The following is a 19753-nucleotide window of genomic DNA, read 5'->3' as shown; positions in this document are numbered from 1 at the left end:
CATACACCTTAGTTGTGTCACCTTCCTAGCCTCCACCGTCCCGTCATTTACTTCTTCTAGGACTCGTCATATTTCACGGGCGCCCGCTGAACATCCCCGTCAAGGTACCGCCTCAGGAGACAACTCCTTTCTTGGGAGTGTTTGCCTTGACTTTTGGGTTCTATGTTCTCTCTCACGTAAAAGTACATGCTTTCCAGATTCTCCCTTTAAGAACCCGTATCCTGGATGATAGGCAGGTAGTTACAGTGTTTATATCCCCGAAGAGTGTCATTTCGCAATCATGGGCGTGCTGGATGACTGGCCTCTGGAGAATGTGAGTCGTTATAGGTACGAACAGATTTTTGAATACACAATTACTCACTTGCTTGGACAGATTATCTACACTAGTATAATGAGTGCAGTTCTCCTGATGGCGTGCCTCGAGTGGTTCTTGTGGCTCGCCGCTTTTCTGTATTGCCTTATCAAGGTCTTTCGAAAGTCTGAACACTGGTCCATCAATGTTCTATGCATCATTGTTGGTGTCGCCTTTGTTCTCCTGCGGTAAACTCTGCTCCTTTGTTTTATGTGACACCAGCTAATCTTTACCGATCAAAGAGTGATATTTCTTCCGATTATGGTGGTCACATTGCCCCTTCCCGATCCTATTGCAAAGCTCTGGCCAGACGATATGGTATCATTCTTACAGTGGTTCGCCTTTTGGGCTTTTGCCATTCTGTTGACAGTGCCATGGCTGTTTTGTATCTATCAAGTCGTAACAAATCAGCTTGGACGAACAAAACGAATGAAACAGGTTCTCGACGACGCCACTGCGCCCAAGGTTGTTATTGTAATGCCTTGCTATCGAGAAGAGCCCGAAGTCCTCATAAAAGCTATTAACTCGGTTGTCGACTGCGATTATCCACCATCATGCATTCATGTCTTCCTGTCATTCGACGGAGAAGAAGAAGACGATTTATATATCAACACGATTAGTCAATTGGGCGTATTGTTGAAAACGGAGTCACATCCCAGAAGTATCGATGTTAAGTACCGATCCGCACGGGTGACTATCTCACGTTTCCCACACGGAGGAAAGAGACACTGCCAGAAGGTAACCTTCAAGCTTATTGACAGGGTATACGAGGAATACCTTAAGAGAAACGACAATCTATTCATCCTTTTCATCGACTCTGACTGTATACTGGACAAAGTGTGTTTGCAAAACTTTGTCTACGATATGGAGCTCAGTCCCGGCAACACTGGAGAGATGCTAGCTATGACAGGAGTCATTACCTCGACGACAAAGAAACATAGCATTATAACTCTACTGCAGGATATGGAGTACATCCATGGACAGTTGTTTGAGCGGACGGTCGAGTCTGGTTGTGGCTCTGTCACTTGTTTGCCAGGGGCTTTGACTATGCTACGCTTCTCGGCTTTTCGCAGAATGGCCAAATACTACTTTGTGGACAAGGCAGAGCAGTGCGAGGACTTGTTTGACTTCGCCAAGTGTCACCTTGGAGAAGACCGCTGGTTGACGCACCTTTTCATGATCGGTGCCAAGAAACGGCACCAGATCCAGATGTGCACTTCGGCATTCTGCAAGACAGAGGCTGTGCAGACCACTCGGTCCCTGATTAAGCAGCGGCGCCGATGGTTCCTCGGCTTCATAACGAATGAAGTTTGTATGCTGACTGATTGGCGCTTATGGAAACGATATCCTATACTTATCCTGGTTCGGTTTATGCAGAACACTATACGGACAACGGCTCTACTATTCTTCATCATGGTCTTTGCCCTTATTACCACGGTTAAGAAGGTGGATGATCTCCCTGTGGGGTTCATCGCTATATCTCTTGGGCTCAACTGGATGCTGATGCTATATTTCGGGGCCAAGCTGAAGCGATTCAAGATCTGGCTGTACCCGCTCATGTTCGTTCTTAACCCGTTTTACAACTGGTATTACATGGTGTACGGGATTTTCACTGCAGGACAACGAACATGGGGTGGACCGCGAGCCGACGCTGCGGCAGCAGACAGCCATACAACGGCGAGAGAAGCGGCAGAACAAGCCGAGAAACAAGGGGACGAGCTGAACGTGGTCCCTGAGACTTTCAAAGCGGCACATGATGCGCGCAGGGCTGCATCGAATCGTGAATCGACTGCAACAAGCGAGCTTGGCCGCACTAGAAGCGTGATACGCCCGCCTGGAAAAATCGATGGAAAGTTCTCGGCACGTCAAAAGACTGCATCGGGAACGTACGCCCACCCAGACGAGATGGATACAAGTGCCGACGATATTGAGAAGGGAAGGAGAGCAACTAGAGGTTTCTTCGCAGATCGAGATTCGTTGGATAGTATCCCATCGATTCGAAATATTAACCTGGGAGTAAGTACACCACGGAGAATGAAGCTTCTCATGAATGACGAAGACCTTCGAAAGTATCAACTTGGGCAAAAAATTCATAACCGAAATTCTGGAGTTAACGATGCAGATGGTGTTTACCGCCAGCCAATTCGGAATCTCTCAGGTTTCCCTCATGGACATTCAGCAAGCACGAATGACATCCCTTTGCATGGATTGGGAGTCAATGATGCTGCCGCACATGGTAGTCGGAGCGAGGATATCCAACGGTTTTCAGAAGGGAGAGGCATTAGCACAAGAACAGACAATGAACGATCGAGGCACCAAGGTAGTTTGTCATTTGCCAGTCGTATGGCGAAAAAGAAATCGAAGACGAGTCGTTAAGATGAGGCAAGCTACACAGGGCTGCTGGTGGTTGGGAAAGTAGGCTATGTTAATTATTCTTCAAGGATGAGCAATCGAGGAATTCTGAGTATCAAGGAGCTTAACAGATAGAATAATAATAGACAGGAACCGGTCGATTTGTGGTATTTGTTTACCTTGTGTCGGTGGCTCAAACTCGCAAGTTTTGTACTCTTACCCTGAGAATGAAGCTATCTCGAACAACAAGCAAGCAGCCCGTGCTTGTCGATCCCACACCATCATGTCCACAGTGACAGAAGTCTACCCCGCAATTCTGGAGCCGCATGGGCCATGACAACACAGAGGGCTCGTCAGTTGGGAGATGAAGATGAAGGAACAAGCTGACCAGGGTCCAGTCCAGTTAGGTTGCAGTTGCTACCAGATAACTTTGGTGCTGCTATATCTGTTAATGCATCCGTATCAAAATTACCTCGAGACAGGCATCATATCTATTTTCTGATGCTTGGGTAGTATACTATAAACTCAATAGGTAGACCGGTGAGAAAACGTAGGCTTTGTCGGTGAGCCTATCGGCCACCTGGAAAAGACTTTCAAGGCAATAATTCGGCGGAGTTGAAAATGCATGATATTAGTTTTCGACATCTTGGCACGGTTTGTTTGGCTGTGTCATGATCATGCAAATTCAAGGCTGGGTTGCTCTTAGTCATGCCCGGAGGATCGGGCCCGGTTTAGAAACAGTTTGGTCAATAAAATCTGGAGAGAAAGAATGACCGTGATTGTGTTGTAGTTAGTATCGCCAAGTGAATTGCGATATAGATGTACATGTATGTACTATTCCATGTGGCAAGGTTCTATCACTATCAAAAGACGCAACGCAACATGTTGCCCCTCCATTAAGGCCTTACTCACCCTTTTCAAAGTGACGGAACAGCGGGGGAGGGGCAATATTTTTTCTCTCCTAATCTGATGCACTTAGTATCTGCCATGTCTCGTTCAACCTTGACACGTTCAAAAGTCAAGGGTATCGACGTTTCGAGATTGGTGCCTTGCGTTTTGGTTGTCATGTACCACACAGTTAGTGGGGAGAATCCCTGAAATCCACTGTAAGGCAATTGATTGCGTACAGGAATACTAAGCCACACTATTGATTAAGGTACCCAGTACCTTGACTCAAAAGGTACATGCTTTTTGGTGACAGAATCGCACAGAAATCTATCGTCGTTTCTAGCGTCGACCAAAGTCCATCGTTGATTGTTTAACGTGACCACAACATCCCTGGTGCGTGCTGTGTTGTGTTTCCACTAGAAGGAATTATCATGAATATATAAATCACCATCTCAACATTAAATCTTTGTTTCTTATAAGAGAAAAGAATATCGTATCTTCTAGAAGAAGCCTCATTAAAAAAAAACACGAATCGAATCGCGACAGAAACAAAAAGGAAAAGAAAAGTAACCTCTACTTTACTTACATCATCGCTCCACGCTGTTGTTTGGTGTGTAGTGTATAGACCCGCAGGTACTGAGGACTCAACCCACTGAAAAGAAAGGTGCCATTTGAAAATTTCAGTTCTGTACTTTCAGTAGGCAAGCGGCATCCCCCATTCGCTGCCCCTCCACCATAAAAAAAAAATTGACCTAGCGGACCAAGGACGGACCATAAACAACCAACCGCCGCCCGACCAAGTCGACCTTACCTTACTCTCCCCCTCCATACACTACCTCTATTCTCACGATCCTCTCTCCCCCATCTTCCGCTTTTTTTGCGATCCCTTTCATTTCCCTCTTCTGAGCTTTCCTGCGCATCGCTCAACTATATTCCCCCTCCTCTTTTTACCTTAATATCGTGTTTCGGGGCAAACCCCACCAGCCGCAATCATGAGTGTCGTTGGTAAGTTTCCCTTCCTTCTCAACCAGTTACACACGACGCTATAAAGACAATAAACCTAACTTGCCGCTTACAGGAATCGATTTCGGAACCCTCAAGACCGTCATTGCCATTGCCCGAAACCGTGGCGTCGACGTTGTGCGTATACCCTCGTTGTCTTTCCCGCTATCTAATCTATCTCGACCGACCGCTTTACCCCTCCATACTCCCTCTTCGCTCTCGCTCATATATCGACATCGAGATAGATGGATAGCATTAGTAGTGCTTTTGACTGACTATTTTTGTTTTGATATAGGTCACCAATGAAGTCTCAAACCGAGCAACTCCGTATGTCATCTCCTACTTGCTTCAACTTGTCGCTTGTCGCGCAAATTCAAGCAACCCCACCATGATTCTTGAATATTTCATACTGACTGATTCATAGTTCCCTGGTAGGATTCGGACCCAAGTCTCGCTACCTCGGTGAGGCCGCCAAGACCCAGGAGATCTCCAACCTCAAGAACACCGTCAGCTCCCTCAAGCGACTCGCTGGCCGATCATTCAACGACCCCGATATTCAGGTTGAGCAGCAATATGTTACCGCTCCTCTGGTCGATGTCAACGGCCAAGTCGGTGCCGAGGTCAACTACCTGGGCAAGAAGGAGAACTTCACAGCTACCCAGTTGGTTGGCATGTACCTGAGCAAGATTAAGCAGACCGCCGGCGCCGAGCTGAAGCTGCCTGTTCAAGATGTCTGCATGAGTGTGCCCCCTTGGTTCACCGATGTCCAGCGCCGTGCCCTTATCGATGCTGCCGAGATCGCCGGTCTCCGCGTCCTGCGCCTCATCAACGACGGTACTGCTGCTGCTCTTGGCTGGGGTATCACAAAGCTCGACTTGCCCGCTCCCGAGGAGCAGGCTCGCCGAGTCTGCTTTATCGACATTGGACACAGCAGCTACACTGTTTCCATTGTCGAGTTCAAGAAGGGTGAGCTCGCCGTCAAGGCCACTACCTGGGACAAGGACTTCGGTGGCCGAGACTTCGACCGCGCTCTTGTCGACCACCTTGCCAAGGAGTTCAAGGGCAAATACAAGGTCGACATCATGACCCACGGCCGTGCTCTCGCCCGTACCATCGCTGCCGCCGAGAAGACCAAGAAGATCCTGTCTGCCAACCAGCAGGCCCCCGTCAACATTGAGTCTCTCATGAACGATATCGATGCTTCCGCCATGATCACCCGCCAGGAGTTCGAGGCCATGATTGAGCCCCTCCTTCAGCGAACCCACCTTCCCCTTGAGGAGGCTCTGTCTCAGGCCAAGCTCACCAAGGACGATATCGACATTATCGAAGTCGTTGGTGGTGGTTCTCGTGTTCCTGCTCTTAAGGAGCGCATCCAGTCCTTCTTCGGCAAGACCCTTTCTTTCACCCTCAACGCCGATGAGGCTCTTGCCCGTGGTTCCGCTTTCAGCTGTGCCATTCTTTCTCCCGTTTTCCGTGTCCGAGACTTCGCTGTTCAGGACATCATCAGCTACCCCATTGAGTTTGGCTGGGAGAAGGCCCCCGATATTCCTGATGAGGACACCAGCTTGACTGTCTTCAACAAGGGCAACGTTATGCCCTCCACCAAGATTCTTACTTTCTACCGAAAACAGCCCTTCGATCTCGAGGCTCGATACGCCCAGCCCGAGCTGCTCCCCGGCAAGACTAACCCTTGGATCGGCCGCTTCTCCGTCAAGAACGTCAAGGCCGATGGTAAGGACGACTTCATGATCTGCAAGCTCAAGGCCCGTGTCAACATCCACGGTGTTCTCAACGTCGAGACCGGCTACTATGTCGAGGAGGAGGAGGTCGAGGAGGAGGTCAACGAGGACCCCGATGTGAGTTTTACTGCACCGCCTATGGCTTCAAGTTTCCCCCCTGTCCTTTCAGAAGACTCGGCATCTACCTCATCGTCTGCAACTGCTGGAGATGATAGTCGTACCTATCCCTCCAAGCGTCAACGCATCGATGACAATGACCGTTCTTCGTCCCGTTCTTCTACTGCCGTCAATGAAGATTTAGAAACTTCAATTTATGAAACCCGATCGCTAACGTACAACTCCCTAAAGGCTATGGAAACTGATAAGGATGCCCCCAAGAAGACACGCAAGGTCAAGAAGCAGGTCCGAAAGGGTGACCTGCCCATCTCCACTGGCAGTGCTTCATTGGATGACTCCACCAAGGCCAGCCTTCTTGAGAAGGAGTCTGCCATGGTGATGGAAGACAAGCTTGTTGCCGACACCGAGGAGAAGAAGAACGAGCTCGAGGCCTACATCTACGACCTCCGTGCCAAGCTCGACGAGCAATACTCTGAGTTTGCTAGCGAGGAGGAGAAGGAGACTATTAAGGCTAAGCTCGAGGCTACTGAGGTACGTTGATAGTGCACCATGACGAGACGCTTTATGCTTACTTTAACTGCAGGATTGGTTGTATGAAGAGGGCGAGGATACCACTAAGGGTGTGTACGTTGCCAAGATCGACGAGATCCGTGCCATGGCTGGCCCAATTGTTCAGCGTCACTTTGAGAAAGTCGAGGCCGAGCGACAAGCCGCTCTGGAGAAAGCCGAGGCCGAACGGGCTGCGAAGAAGGCTGAGGAGGATGCTCGCAAGGCTCAGGAAGCCGAGAAGGCTACCCCCGACCAGGAGATGAAAGATGCCGACGCTCAGGAGACTGAAGGCACAGCCGACCCCCAGTAAATTATGAGAAAAGGGGAGCAATGCATGATATGAGATGAATGACGCCTAAAAAAGATTACGTACGGATGTTGAAAAAGAAATGCTATTAGGATTGGGTGGGGAAGAGATAGAACATGCGATATGGTTGCAACGACTCTGTTTTATTTGGAGAAGGAGGGATCATCATAACGGATATGTTACCCGAACGTTAGACCACTTTTTACACCTTTAGTAGTTAGTATCCATACACTCGAGTTTGGTTCAAGTTTTGATCATTTATCGTTCGTTGCCGTCTTTGGAATGATGTACATCAGTAATGAATACATGATATCTAACAATATTCAGTCATGAGCAAATCCCTAAAAAAGGAAACATGCCCCGCAGATGAACAAGTCGTTGTAGATGCTTCACCTAATATATCACTTGGAACAGCACTTTTAATAATTTCAACTTTGATTTGGATATAAAGCTCCCTTCTATATGGTCACGCCGACTAAAGGAATTCTTTTTTCCTTTGACCTCGTGAGCCCTTAGCCGTTTTTTTTTTGTCGTCCTGGAAATGCGAACCACTACCGTACACCGTTACCTTCAAACAAGATGGATGCAATTTCTTTTCCGATCTCTTCGCCTTAAAATGCAATGTAGGACTCGTACTGTTCTCCCCGCGCAGGGAGCTGGCTCTCCCTACCTCCACGTTGTTTGACTGTGTGATATAGCTTTGAGTACTGAGAAAGACCGAGCTCCCGGCGCCGACGATGGCGAGAAAGTTCACAAACTACCAGGCTCTTAACTTTTTGGTAGATCTGGTCGCTTATTAGATGTCGAACAAGGGCTTGAGCTTGATGATTAGCTGCCACTCCTCGTTGGTGACTTCCTTTCGGTAGTACTCCTTGAGAGTATCGATACTGGCTCTTGAGATCAAACTGTACAGAGTCTCCTCTTCTTCGAGGTGACGACCGTACATGGGCTGGTTGCCACCCATCTCGATCTTGATAGCGACTGAAGGTTCCTTTCGCTTACACACGGGGATCTGCTTGTGCTCTCGCTCGATAGAAGTACTGCAAAAGTTAGTGAGAGGTCACACAAAATAATGATGATTAAGCTTACACTCTGCCCAGCTTGACAACTTCCTTGACACCAGTTGTGGGGTTGTTCCTGACGGCAGCTACAGGGCAGTTGATTCGGAGCTGACCCTCGGTAACATCCACACCGATGACGATGGGATCGTTCTTGTTGAAAACCTTGACAGGTTTGAGGACACAAGGGAAGACAGCAAGCAACTTGGATTCCTCCTTCTTCTTCTCGAGCTGCGCTTCCATGTGCTTGGTGAAGGAATCGAACAGATGGTAAATAATATCGGCAGTGAAGATCTTGATGCCCTGATCATCGGCGTACTGCTGAGCTTCTTTGTCTACTTTGACATCGAAACACAGCATGGTGGCATAGTCTGGCGCCTTCTCCAACATGACACCACACTGCATGACATCGCGCTTGTAGACGGGTCCGATACCGACGTTGGCAACGGGAATCTTGCAGTCCTTGAGGAAATCAAGCAGAGCCTCGAGCGAACCCAGAGTCGAGGCCTGGACACTGACACCACGACCAGACTTCTCAACGCGGTTGAAGAGAACAGCAAGGTCAGACTCGACCTCATCCTCGATGTCATCTTCGTCATCGTCGGGACCAACAACCATCAGACGAGAACCAGCAATGGCACCCTCGAGGCCAGGGGCACTGATCTTGACACCCAGCGCGGCCTTAACCTCCTTGTTGTGGACATATGCTGACTTGAGACGAAGCTCCTTCATGGGTGCTGGTGTGAGAAGTGCCCTAATATTTGTCTTGATGGCTCCTTCTGTACCACATAGCACGATACGATCACCTTCTCGCAGGATACCGTTGGATAGAACAACATCGATGGTCATACCGAAACCTTCAATGGCCTTGACTTCAAGGACGGTAGCTTGAACCTCAGAAAGGTACATGAGAGAACCAACCATGCGCTCTTGAGTAAGCTGGACAATAAGCTTCAACATGTCGGGAACACCCTCGCCAGTGTGAGCCGAAGTGGGCACAAGCGAGACGTACTTGGACATGGACTTGTTCTGGTAGAAGAGCTCAGAGTTGAAACCTTGCTCAGCGAATGCAATCTTTGTCTTCTCGAGACGAGTCTCAAACTCGTTACGGACAGCCTTGCTCTGGAGGGCCAAACTGTCTTGGAAACCGTTGTTGGCGACCTGCTTCCAGCCGTAGAGACGATCGATCTTGTTGAGGGCAACAATGAAAGGAGTCTTGCGGTCTCTCAACATGCGCATAGACTCAAGGGTCTGGGGCTCGAGACCGTGCATGATATCGACAACCAGAATGGCAATGTTACAAAGCGAAGAACCACGAGATCGGAGGTTGGAGAAAGACTCGTGACCAGGGGTATCGATGATAAGAAGGCCGGGAACCTTGAGCTCGAACTTGCCGTCCTGGTTGACGACAGCTGTCTTCTGTTTAATGGCTTCAGAGGGGAAGTACGTGGCACCAATCTGCTGAGTAATACCACCAGCTTCGCCCTCCTGGACGTTGGTCTGTCGGATCTTGTCAAGGAGCTTGGTCTTTCCGGTATCGACGTGACCCAGAATACAGCAAATTGGTGATCGCAGGTTGTCCTTAGATCGGGCAGCCAAAGCAGCCTGGTGAGCTTTCTCACGGCGCTCGGCAGCCTCACGCTTTCGCTGTGCCTCGGCGGCCTTTGCGGCTGTGACAGCTTCGTCCTCAGAGGATTCATCCTCGGAGTCGTCCTCGGCAGAGTCTTCTTGTGTCTTTCCATTCTCCTTCTCCTTTCCGGCCTCCTCTTCGTCAGAGTCAGCATCCCAGCTGTCCTTAACATCACTGTCGGAGGCAGCTGCGGCTTCCCAGTCGTCCTCAATGTCACTTTCGTCAGCCTTCTTCTCAGCGGCAGCCTTGGCTTCGGCCTCGGCCTTCTCGCGGGCGGCCTTCTCCTCAGCTTCTTTCAAAGCCTTCTCGGCATCCTTTCGTGCTCGCTCGGCAGCTTCTGCAAGGGCCTTCTCCTCGTCAATCTATCAAGTGTTAGCCTGTGCTTATACTGACATCTTTGTAGCGTCTGAGCATACCTTTTGTTGACCACGGCCCTTCTTTCTTCTTGTGTCTGCGGGCTTACTCTTCTTCTCACCACCGTCGGCAGGGCCAACTTGAATACCAGCAGCCAACATCTGTTGAAGCTTGAGTTCATTTCGGGCCTTCTCTTCCTTTTGAGCCTTGGTAAGATATTTACCATCCTTCTTGAGCTGCTCAATGCGCTCCTTCTCCTTCTGCTTCTTCAAAGCTCTGGCCTCCTCGCGCTTCTTTTCTTCCTCGGCAGCAAGGCGATCATCCTCCTCAGCCTGAGCCTTGGCCTCGGCGTCAGCCTTCTCGGCCTCTTCTCGTTGACGCTTTAGATCCTCCTGTTGCTTCTGAAGCTTGGCAAGATGGGCGGGGAGCTTCTTCTTTTTTCCTCCAGCAGCTTCGGGCTCAGGGGCAGCCTCAACAGGAGCAGCCTCCTCCTTCTTCTCCTCGGCAACGACGGGCTTGGCGGGCTCGTTCTTGGGAACAGCACCACCCTTCTTCTTGGCAGCGGCCTAGTAGAGAATTGTCAGTAACTTACGCATATATATGCAAGTGATTTATGCCAGAAAGTATCCGCAGCCAAACATACCTGCTCCTTCTTTCGCTGCTTCTCACGCTCCTTCTTGAGCTTTTCCTTCTCGGCCTTGGTCAGGATACGACCACCTTCGGCATCATCATCGGCGGCGGCAGCGGGCTCAGACTTCTTAGCAGGCTGCTTGTTCTGCTTGCCACCCTTGCCCTTCTTCTCTGGCAAAGCAAACTCATCGTCGATGTTGGCCTCGGCAGGGGCTTGGGCGGGAGGTTCTTCGACAGCAGGCTCCTCGGGGGCGGGTTCGGGTTCGGTAATGCCCTTCTTCTTGCGCTTCTCTTTGTTCTTGCGCAGAGTGGCCATTAGTCCACCAGCGCCGCCCTCATCGTCGTCGCCGTTGGCGTCACCATCAGCACCATCAGCAGCGGCAGCGGGCGGGGCAATAGTCTCGCCCAGCTCGGCCTCCCAGTCATCCTGCTGGTTCTTCTTGTTTCCCTTCTTTTTGGGCGGCATCTCGGCGTTTGGCTTGTCGGTTGACTGGAACTCGAGATACAGTCGTCGGAGTAGGCGAGCAAGCCAGATGTATTTCTGGAAATTTTAGGGTGGAGGCGGAGTACCGGAACCCAAAAACTAAAATACAAAAAAGTTGTCAAACGAACAAGGCAACCAAATGCTCGTTCTTGGTCACTCACACAAGCAGAAGAGCGCCTGGATGGTCAGGTTGGTTTGAGGGTGGGAGTGAGTGGGTTTAGGCCTACTGCAGTGGCTGCAACAGGTTTAAGGCGGGGCAATTTAGCACTCGAGTATCATACAATGCCAGACAGGGCTTCTTGCGTGGCGAATCTAACTTTGTTGGGGTTTTGTTATGTATAAATATAATGCAGAGATACACTTATTTTTATATGCTAATCATTTTGTTAATGATCATTTCAGCCCATCATTAACTTCTTCTTTATTCAAGTACATGCCAAACGCAAACATTGTAAACGATATTTTAACTCCTCGGCTTCTCATGTAGTGCGGGGCAATGGGGAGAAAAACCCAGGAATCATGATTATTTTGTGAATTTGCTATATTATGTAAGCCAATGATGTGAGTCAAAACCTACCGACGTAATAGTAGGTAGGCAACCTTGATGCTAGGCAGTCAGGTAAATCCAATACACATGCCAGGTCAACTGACACTTCATATTTTGGTCAATGAAGATGGTGTGAGCAGGCCTTGCAACACTTTTGCATGACATGACTCTTAGCTACAGAGCGAGGGAAATGTACATGCCCGTGTTATAGACTCAACACTTTTGCATTTCAAAGTCGCCGGAGATTGTACTTCATTAATGTCATACCTATAATCATCAAGCTCTCAACAACTTCTAACCCCCAAGTCTCATTGTAAATCCCTCTTGCTATTCATCAAATTGGCGGAGCCAAAACATAATCAAGTATCTTGTAGCCCAGCTCAATATACTTCTCCTGTCCGTCAACACCATTGTCCCGAAACCCTTCCGTGTGAATGCCATCTTCGATTCCGTCCAAGTATTCGCAAAACAAATCGATGCCATCGCCAATGGATACGAGGCTTTCCAATGCGTTCAAATCGAAACAACGTTTGAGCAGGTCGCCGTCAATATGCATCATGTCTGGATAAGACTGAGGCTCCAGTTCTAAATCCAGATCGAGTTCCATGTCGTCGTCTATTGAAGACTGGTTGCCGCGCGCAAAGGGGCACACGCCCGGGTGGTGATATGCCAGGTTTTGTATGAGTCGAAGGAAACGCCAAAGGTCCATGCCTATCAGGGAGAAATGTTGAAGTGATCCATCAAGTGAAACTCCTAAAACTTCGGCCTGGTCAGTCGTGCTGAACAGGGTATCGTATCGCCGCTGGCGGTCAACTGCCAACCAAAATGGGCGGGTTTGCCCCTTGCGGAATCTCCTGATTGATGTGGGCAATACACCCTCGAAAACAACTTCAAACTCTTTATTGCGTTGGCCCCAAGGGATCCAAACTCCAGCAAGACCAGCTTGTGGAGTGGATATCACACTCACGGGCCACTTGCCCAGTTGTTCTTCCGAATCCCCCATCTCCATCACATGCCCTGTGTACCGTGTTATACGGTCGCTGTGTATGATGGACGCCTGAGTCTCCTCTGATCCCACTTCAAGGTCAATGACTTGTAAAGAGTGCTGTGCAGTTAATGCGCAGACTTTATGACCTTCAACACGAAGTGACGTAGCTGGAGAATCCAACTTGATCTGTTTCATCGGTTTGAGTCTCTTCTCGGAGAGGTCGAGAACTTCCCAATGGAGAACCTTGCCAACACAGAACAAAAGGCCCACAGCATCTCCAACAACCGTGTAAATTGGCTCTGTAAAGCCTTTCTTCTTATATCGGGTCCAGTATTGCAATTGCCTTGTCGGCCCATTGGCACCCTCGACTTTCTCTGCCTTTACAGAAACTATCATCAACCGACCGTGCTGGGTGGTCACAATGATGAATGGAAATGTCATTCCATCCTTCACATAGAACCACTCGTATAAGCCAAATATCCTGTCTCCTGGATGTCCAAGGCCAGAGATGTAATCAGACGGTTGCCTGTCCTTGTTAGTCGCTACTGAAATGTTTTCCCCCGTGTCAGGGTCAATGAAAGAAAGTGTTGGCCGGTTGTCTTTTAAATGCGCAACCACCAAGGCCTTCCATTGTTTGGAGTAGATAAGACGCATTGGTGTCCCGTCGAGCGGAATACTGCGAGGAACTGGGCCAACATGAGGCCATATATCCACAAGAAGAATCTGTGTCCCAGCTAGTAACATCAAAGACATGTGGCGATTGTAGCCAGAGAGACTATTCTCCAGACAAAAGGCCGAGTGAATGGGCGGTGATGGCATTGATTGCTCATTAGAGTCGGTAGCCCAGATTCGGCTTTTGGTCAGAAATTTGGATGTCTTTGTCGAAAAGTCAGTAACAATCGATAGATTGTTGTCACAGCAGACCAAAGCAGCATGACTTCCATTAAACCGGCCAGAAGTCGCAAATACGTTGGCAGGTGACAGACCGAGATGTTCAATTACGAACGAACTGTGCTCTAGGTCGCCTTCAAGCTTGACGGTCACGATGTGTCCAGTCCTAGTGCCAAGCACTAGGATTGTCTTTTCGGCGGTATCAGCGATTGCGTCAACACTTGTGTATGCCTCTGTCTGGAAGAGAAAGTCTTGGTCGGCAGCATCTTCTAAATTGTCAGTTCACTCGTTTCATCTAGCCTGTCTAAGCACCACACTCACCAAGATTTGGGCAGGGGGCCTTGCTGCTCATTTCTTGACCATCAAGTGAATATATCGTCAAGTAAGGCATGCTGTCTTTGACAGAACCTGCCACAATGTAGGTCTCGGGTGATTTCTTGAAGAGGCCCAAGCACGTTATCTCGCCCTTGGCATCAAATGAGGTTGAGTGCAACAGATTCATTTCGTCAACTCGCAAGACGTCTAACCGCGATCCGTGGGCATCATGCGAAGAGAGTACTATCATATCTTCAAGGCAAGATGCATGGTCCGCTACTAGCGAGGTCTTCCCACAAACCTCATCGTGGCTATGTCGTGAACTAAGGTCCTTTTAGCCATCCGTTAAGGCCAGAATACAATTCTCCTACCTCTGAAAGGGTGCAATAAAGCTTGTGGACGTTTCAGTGATTTGTATAATCGTTCCTTGGCCGTTCTGGATCGCTGAGATTGTTCGCGATGAGGTATCAAATGGGCAAGCATCTGAGGACAAAGCGCTGGCATTGCTCAGATCAGCAGGAAAATGAAGCACGTCTGAAGAATGTGGCAACGACAGGACAGCATAAAAGCCTTTCTCGCCTTGAACTTCCATAGGAAACATCCATGACTGGCGAACAGGTTGGTCATAATCGAATTCCAGTCCAATCCTTGCCTGAATACCCCATCTCAGTTCTGTCAAACTTGACCGAGGTCCACGGCCAGAAGTGCAGAAGATGCGATCTGGTTTCTGTTTCAGGTTTGTAGGATTTTTGCGCTTGGTTGAAATCTCTTTATGTGTGCTATCTCTCGACCATGAGAGATTTGTGTCTGTGGTGGCAAGGTCTACAACGGGTGACCAATTCGGTAAAACGCTAACTTGCAGAGGGTCGGCACGGGCTTCGATCTATAGCACCTAGACGTTATTCAAGTCCATTCCACGAGCAGAGAGACAAATACCTTCCAAATACCCCCTGGGCCCGACTCGCCACCAATCACAAGCATATCCGAGAAGACATCATAGGCGGTGGTGAACGCAGTCGTAATATTGGTGTTGATCGTTCCGACATTGAGTACAGAGGGAATTAGAGCCGCTGCATCAATCTCGATCTGAACAATAATGCCATCTTCACGGGCTAAGTAAATAGTATCAATTTTGACCCACCATGTTTTAAGCCTGAACGGTCTTGCCCAGGCTGTCCAGAGGGGCTCGGAGGCTCCATGATGCAAGTTGGTTTGTCCAGGAGGATTAGTCTCAATGGTGTCAAAGATTGTTTGTCCAGTGAATGCATTCTTGACAATACCAATGCAATGTTCCGAGACCGCAAAGAAAGCAGTATTGAGTTGGAGAGGGATGATCATAAGAGGCATCCGGTGTTCTCTTGGGAGAAGAGTCCCCTTCTCTGACTGGAGGACAGTGCTTAGTTCATCGCCGAGCTCCCAGTCATAGACGACCATGCGGGATATATGAGTCAGCTTGTTGACTTCGCGTCGAATGATGATGAGAAGAAGGATGATATGGTAGTCATCCTCGGGTCGTGGGTATAAGAATTCCATCTTGTGTATGACGCCTTGCGTTGCCCGAACTCTAATTCCCTTGACAGGTTTGAAAGAGCCATGATGGCGGAATTGTGAATCCATAGTGGTAAGTGACTCCAACTCGTAGATAATAAACGCACCTTGGGCAGACCCAGCGGCCATGTACCGGGACGAGGGGTTAATAACAAGATGGTATCCCAGAAATTGTAGATTTCTAGGACTCTCGTACTTTGTTGTCACAAACTCGAGCGTTCCATCTGCACGTTGTTGAATGAACAGGAAAACAGCATCGCCGGTCTCGAGCATCAGCACCAGGAGTTGCGGCGGTAACACATGGTGCGCGTCAGCTTGATACACTATATCATCGTCTTGCATAGCAACATCAGGGTCTTCGGTCTTGATCGGATTGCCACGTACGCCATCTGGGGGTGCTCCAAGGACGACTGCATTGCGAATTCGTGTACCAAAATCGGCTTTTCTGATAACCTCGTGGACTTGCCCATCCTCACGGAGTTCACTAATTTGAACGAAGCGATCCTGGATCAATCAGCAACAACTCTCATTGTAGGTTTAGGCTATGGCAAACACTGCCAAAGTGATTTTCAGGGCTCGGCCACAATCCCAATTCAGGTAGCATGAAAAGCAACATCAACAGATACAAGACAAGCTTTGTTCTACCAATGAATAGATCTTTGGATAAAGGAATAACTTGACATGTGCGCGCCAGATATAGTTCGTACGGAAAGGAAAATAACTTACCCCAATAAATGCAAGATCATTGTTGGAGCGTGACCGTAACCACACTGGGAGAACCCAGTGAACAACGGGACTCTCTATAATAGTCCTCGAAAGGATGCCACAGGCAGGTTTTTCGGTATGATGATCAGATGCGGTTTTGGGCATAGAAGAGGAGGCCTTTAAAGCATCTTGGAAGCTGACTGTTTGCGTCACCCACTCGCCATCTCTAAGAACACTGCTCTGGAAAGCCATGCTGAACTCCTCATGGCATCAAATAATGACCAAAGCGGAGCTCGGGGTGATTCCTGGAATCAGGAGAAATATGCCGAAATGCCAGTGGTGAAGGTTTTAAACATGGGAAGTGGTTTTCAGGACGAACAAGTGACAACTTCCGCACGGGGCATTGCAAGTGTTGGGTGCGTCGTCCGTGCAAGTCCCCTCCTGTACAGCACTGCTGTGGTCTGGTGTGTTTGGGGTAATCCGGTGGATGGTTGTCTGCGCCAGTCCAACACCAGCCAAGTCTGACGCCGCTAGAATATCGCCTAGTAACGGTCTGTCGATCAGGTAAATGTGAGCCAGTTGAAGCACAAATCGTGGACAGCCAATATTGATTTAGTCGATTGATCGGCAAGGTAGGGACTTGCGGTAATGCCAGGAGATATATGTCCTGGAGCAAGTGGTCGATTTTGAAGTGAGGTCTAGTAAAGACTGCAGTACATGGGAGGAGAGTTGATTATTGATCAGGGCAAACTGATATTAGACAAAAGCCCCATTCGTATTGAGATTGGCTCTAGGGGGTAGATGGAGAGCAAATATGTCTCGGAGGATAAAAAATCAGAGCAAGCCACAGATAAGTGAGCCCGATGGTTCTGAAACCGGCCAAGATTTGATTTGACCTGATCTGACCTGCGTTGGTTAAAAACAACTCGAGAGGCGTGGGTGAGGCTCCGAAGCTGAAGAGAGGCGAGTGGAGGTCCACCTTTTTTGTGCGTTTTCCATGCCGGGTAGGAGGCGCTGGACACACCTAACTGCTACGGAAGCTAGGTTACTCGCCTGGCAGTAGTTTGTACCTAATGAGTTCGGGTCAGGTCCAGCTCGTCGAGTCCATCTGAATTGTGATCGATCCTCAAGCCCGGGCGGATAGATTTTAGCGCCCCGTCAGACCCTGACCCACATTTTTAGGCGTACAGTAACTGTGTGATCAGTTCTCAGTCTATTATCAAGCCGGGATAATTGCACTTTAGCTATCCATAGATGCTGAATACTGGAATTGATCCTTGTCCTGTTCTGCAAGTTGCCTTCCCATGGTCACTCAACAACCCGGTTTCACCCTAGGTACCTTGTCTGTACCAGTCAGGCCTTAGGTTTCTCAGAACCACCAGTAACATAAACACACTACCTGGACCTTGGGGAGTAGGTAGCCTTGGAGTAATTCTCATGAACATCCCGCAACTAGATTCGTGCCCCACTGAGCTGTTTGTCCAAGCCCCAAGTCAGCACAATCTCCACTAAGGCTTAACAGGGCTTCCAATCTCGACCGCAGCTGGGCAAGACAACAGAATTGTCACCGGTAGCCTACCACTCAACCCCGGATCCCTACACTGCATCATACTTCATTAGCAATTATAACACGATCCGACAATGGCTCAAGACACATGAACGAACCATGCATTAGTACTGTACGACAAGAGTAGAGAGACCACATTATAATTAGATAACCATTGTTATTGGGTTACAATATATTACACAATACGAATACAATCCTTTTGTATGCACACTATAATAAATAACATGTCACCTTAGCTAGTTGGTAGCAGAACAGCTAAGCTAGCCTTGAAGCTTTAGGCTATGAATAAATAAACTAAGAGTAGGGTCTAGATGTCATAAACTGTCTCACTAATTTCGTCTCTTATGCCTGCCTCCTGGTCAACTTTTCTACTGCCCTGATGCTTTGGTAGTTTCTAACTTTCTACCCAACAATCTTTTGGTGGCGTTAGAGAACCAGGGCATTGGTAGAGCGGAGCGGCTCTTGAGTTTTACTACTCCTCATGCAGTCGAATTGGGCGTTGATCTGCGCTGATGAGGCTAAACATGGTATTATGAGTTGTGACTGAATCGGTTTAATGTTAAACAAACTAGACTATAAACACGAACATATAAAATGTTGATATATATATATATATATATATGTAAACTGCTGACTTGGTACATTTGCATATGTGGCATCGTATAGTACCAGGTAGATATTAAGACTACAGATCTCGAGCCGCGTGGCATAGGTATTCATTCAGCCCTTTGCATACCCAGAGTCAATGCAAAGTTTGAAAACACATCACTGCGTTTTGGCACCAGTCTAGTGTCAGTGGAGAGCTGTTTCACCCTCCTGCCCTAGAGGAAGTTGTTGTTTGCTTACCAACTGTGGTGTAACGCGACCTGTCATGTTTGTCAAGCCTTATTGGGGGGGTTTTTGTTGTTGTAGGGCTAACTGACATAGGACGATCGTTGTTAAAGGCTACTTGTAACTGTCTCCCGCAGAAAACACGACAGGAAAATTAAGCTTATAATTGCATGGGAAGCAATGTGCAGAATTCCAGCCATCAACATGATGCCGTTACAAAGATCAAGGCGCTTGCCCTGACAATAATCCGGTAGATTTCTATCCCACGTTCGATAGATCCTTGCAGCTGATTGTCTTAAACAAACTCAAGGTCATGTATAATACCTGTTTGTAAAGGGCTCCGATAACTCACATGCACGAAAGCTGATCACAAGGTTGACAATAAACGAATGGATTGGTTAACGTACAACACTGCAATATGTACACAGAACTGAAGTTGAGAGATAGTCGCGTGTCTTAAATATATGCATGTTCCAACCTGCTCACTACATTAGTGTAAATTCTTTTCTTTTCTTTTCGTCCTTTTCTTGATCCAATCAGAGATGGAAGTGGTGTCTAATAACCGGTCATCATGGAATAAGACGGCAATATCTGCCAAGTCACCCTAGAGTTGCAGTTGTGTTTGTTCTGTGTTTGCATTTGAAAGTACACACGTTGAATACGACACATCCAAACAATTTATCTCAAATAAAAGGTTTCATAATTACAAACTACTCATAAACTACAATACTAATAAACTACCTACTAATAATGTACAGTTCCTCGAGAAATGTCCGGACGTGGGGGCATTATCGGGCCCGTCCCGTCCGGTCAAAGTGGGTACGTGCGCCCCCCTACAGACACTTAACAGGAGTTTGAATCAACCTAACCTCCCGTCGGCCAAACAGGGAGCAGACAAG

At 48.4% G+C, this 19753-nt stretch overlaps 4 protein-coding genes across 4 annotated transcripts; 2 read left to right on the top strand and 2 right to left on the bottom strand.

Annotated features, from left to right (window-relative positions):
- Positions 1-280: 280 nt before the first annotated feature.
- On the top strand, positions 281-2728 carry EDB82DRAFT_543465 (nucleotide-diphospho-sugar transferase; the record flags this gene model as incomplete). Its single annotated transcript, XM_065609378.1, has 5 exons — positions 281-313; positions 374-540; positions 595-748; positions 791-1660; positions 1730-2728. The coding sequence occupies 5 exons, from the start codon at positions 281-283 to the stop codon at positions 2726-2728; spliced, it is 2223 nt and encodes a 740-aa protein (XP_065465621.1).
- A 1856-nt stretch (positions 2729-4584) lies between these two features.
- EDB82DRAFT_543464 (heat shock protein 70 family) lies at positions 4585-7309 on the top strand (the record flags this gene model as incomplete). The annotated part of the gene is made up of 5 exons (XM_025730387.1): positions 4585-4597; positions 4671-4732; positions 4890-4921; positions 5019-6981; positions 7034-7309. 5 exons carry the CDS (start codon positions 4585-4587, stop codon positions 7307-7309), a joined length of 2346 nt encoding a protein of 781 aa, XP_025589517.1.
- A 571-nt stretch (positions 7310-7880) lies between these two features.
- EDB82DRAFT_487194 (uncharacterized protein) lies at positions 7881-11868 on the bottom strand. The gene is made up of 4 exons (XM_025730389.2): positions 10992-11868; positions 10411-10914; positions 8396-10356; positions 7881-8346 (listed from the first exon to the last, which is right to left on the bottom strand). Exons 1-4 carry the CDS (start codon positions 11442-11444, stop codon positions 8103-8105), a joined length of 3162 nt encoding a protein of 1053 aa, XP_025589518.1. The 5' UTR covers positions 11445-11868; the 3' UTR covers positions 7881-8102.
- A 251-nt stretch (positions 11869-12119) lies between these two features.
- On the bottom strand, positions 12120-17039 carry EDB82DRAFT_53336 (mono-functional DNA-alkylating methyl methanesulfonate N-term-domain-containing protein). The gene is made up of 5 exons (XM_025730390.2): positions 16478-17039; positions 15140-16255; positions 14575-15086; positions 14210-14526; positions 12120-14154 (listed from the first exon to the last, which is right to left on the bottom strand). The coding sequence occupies exons 1-5, from the start codon at positions 16706-16708 to the stop codon at positions 12344-12346; spliced, it is 3987 nt and encodes a 1328-aa protein (XP_025589519.1). The 5' UTR covers positions 16709-17039; the 3' UTR covers positions 12120-12343.
- Between the last annotated feature and the right edge of the window lie 2714 nt (positions 17040-19753).

The sequence above is a fragment of the Fusarium venenatum genome (assembly GCF_020744135.1).
Source record: "Fusarium venenatum strain MPI-CAGE-CH-0201 chromosome Unknown EDB82scaffold_1, whole genome shotgun sequence".
NCBI classification, from domain to species: Eukaryota; Fungi; Ascomycota; class Sordariomycetes; order Hypocreales; family Nectriaceae; genus Fusarium; species Fusarium venenatum.
This window is presented reverse-complemented; position numbering and strand designations above follow the sequence as displayed.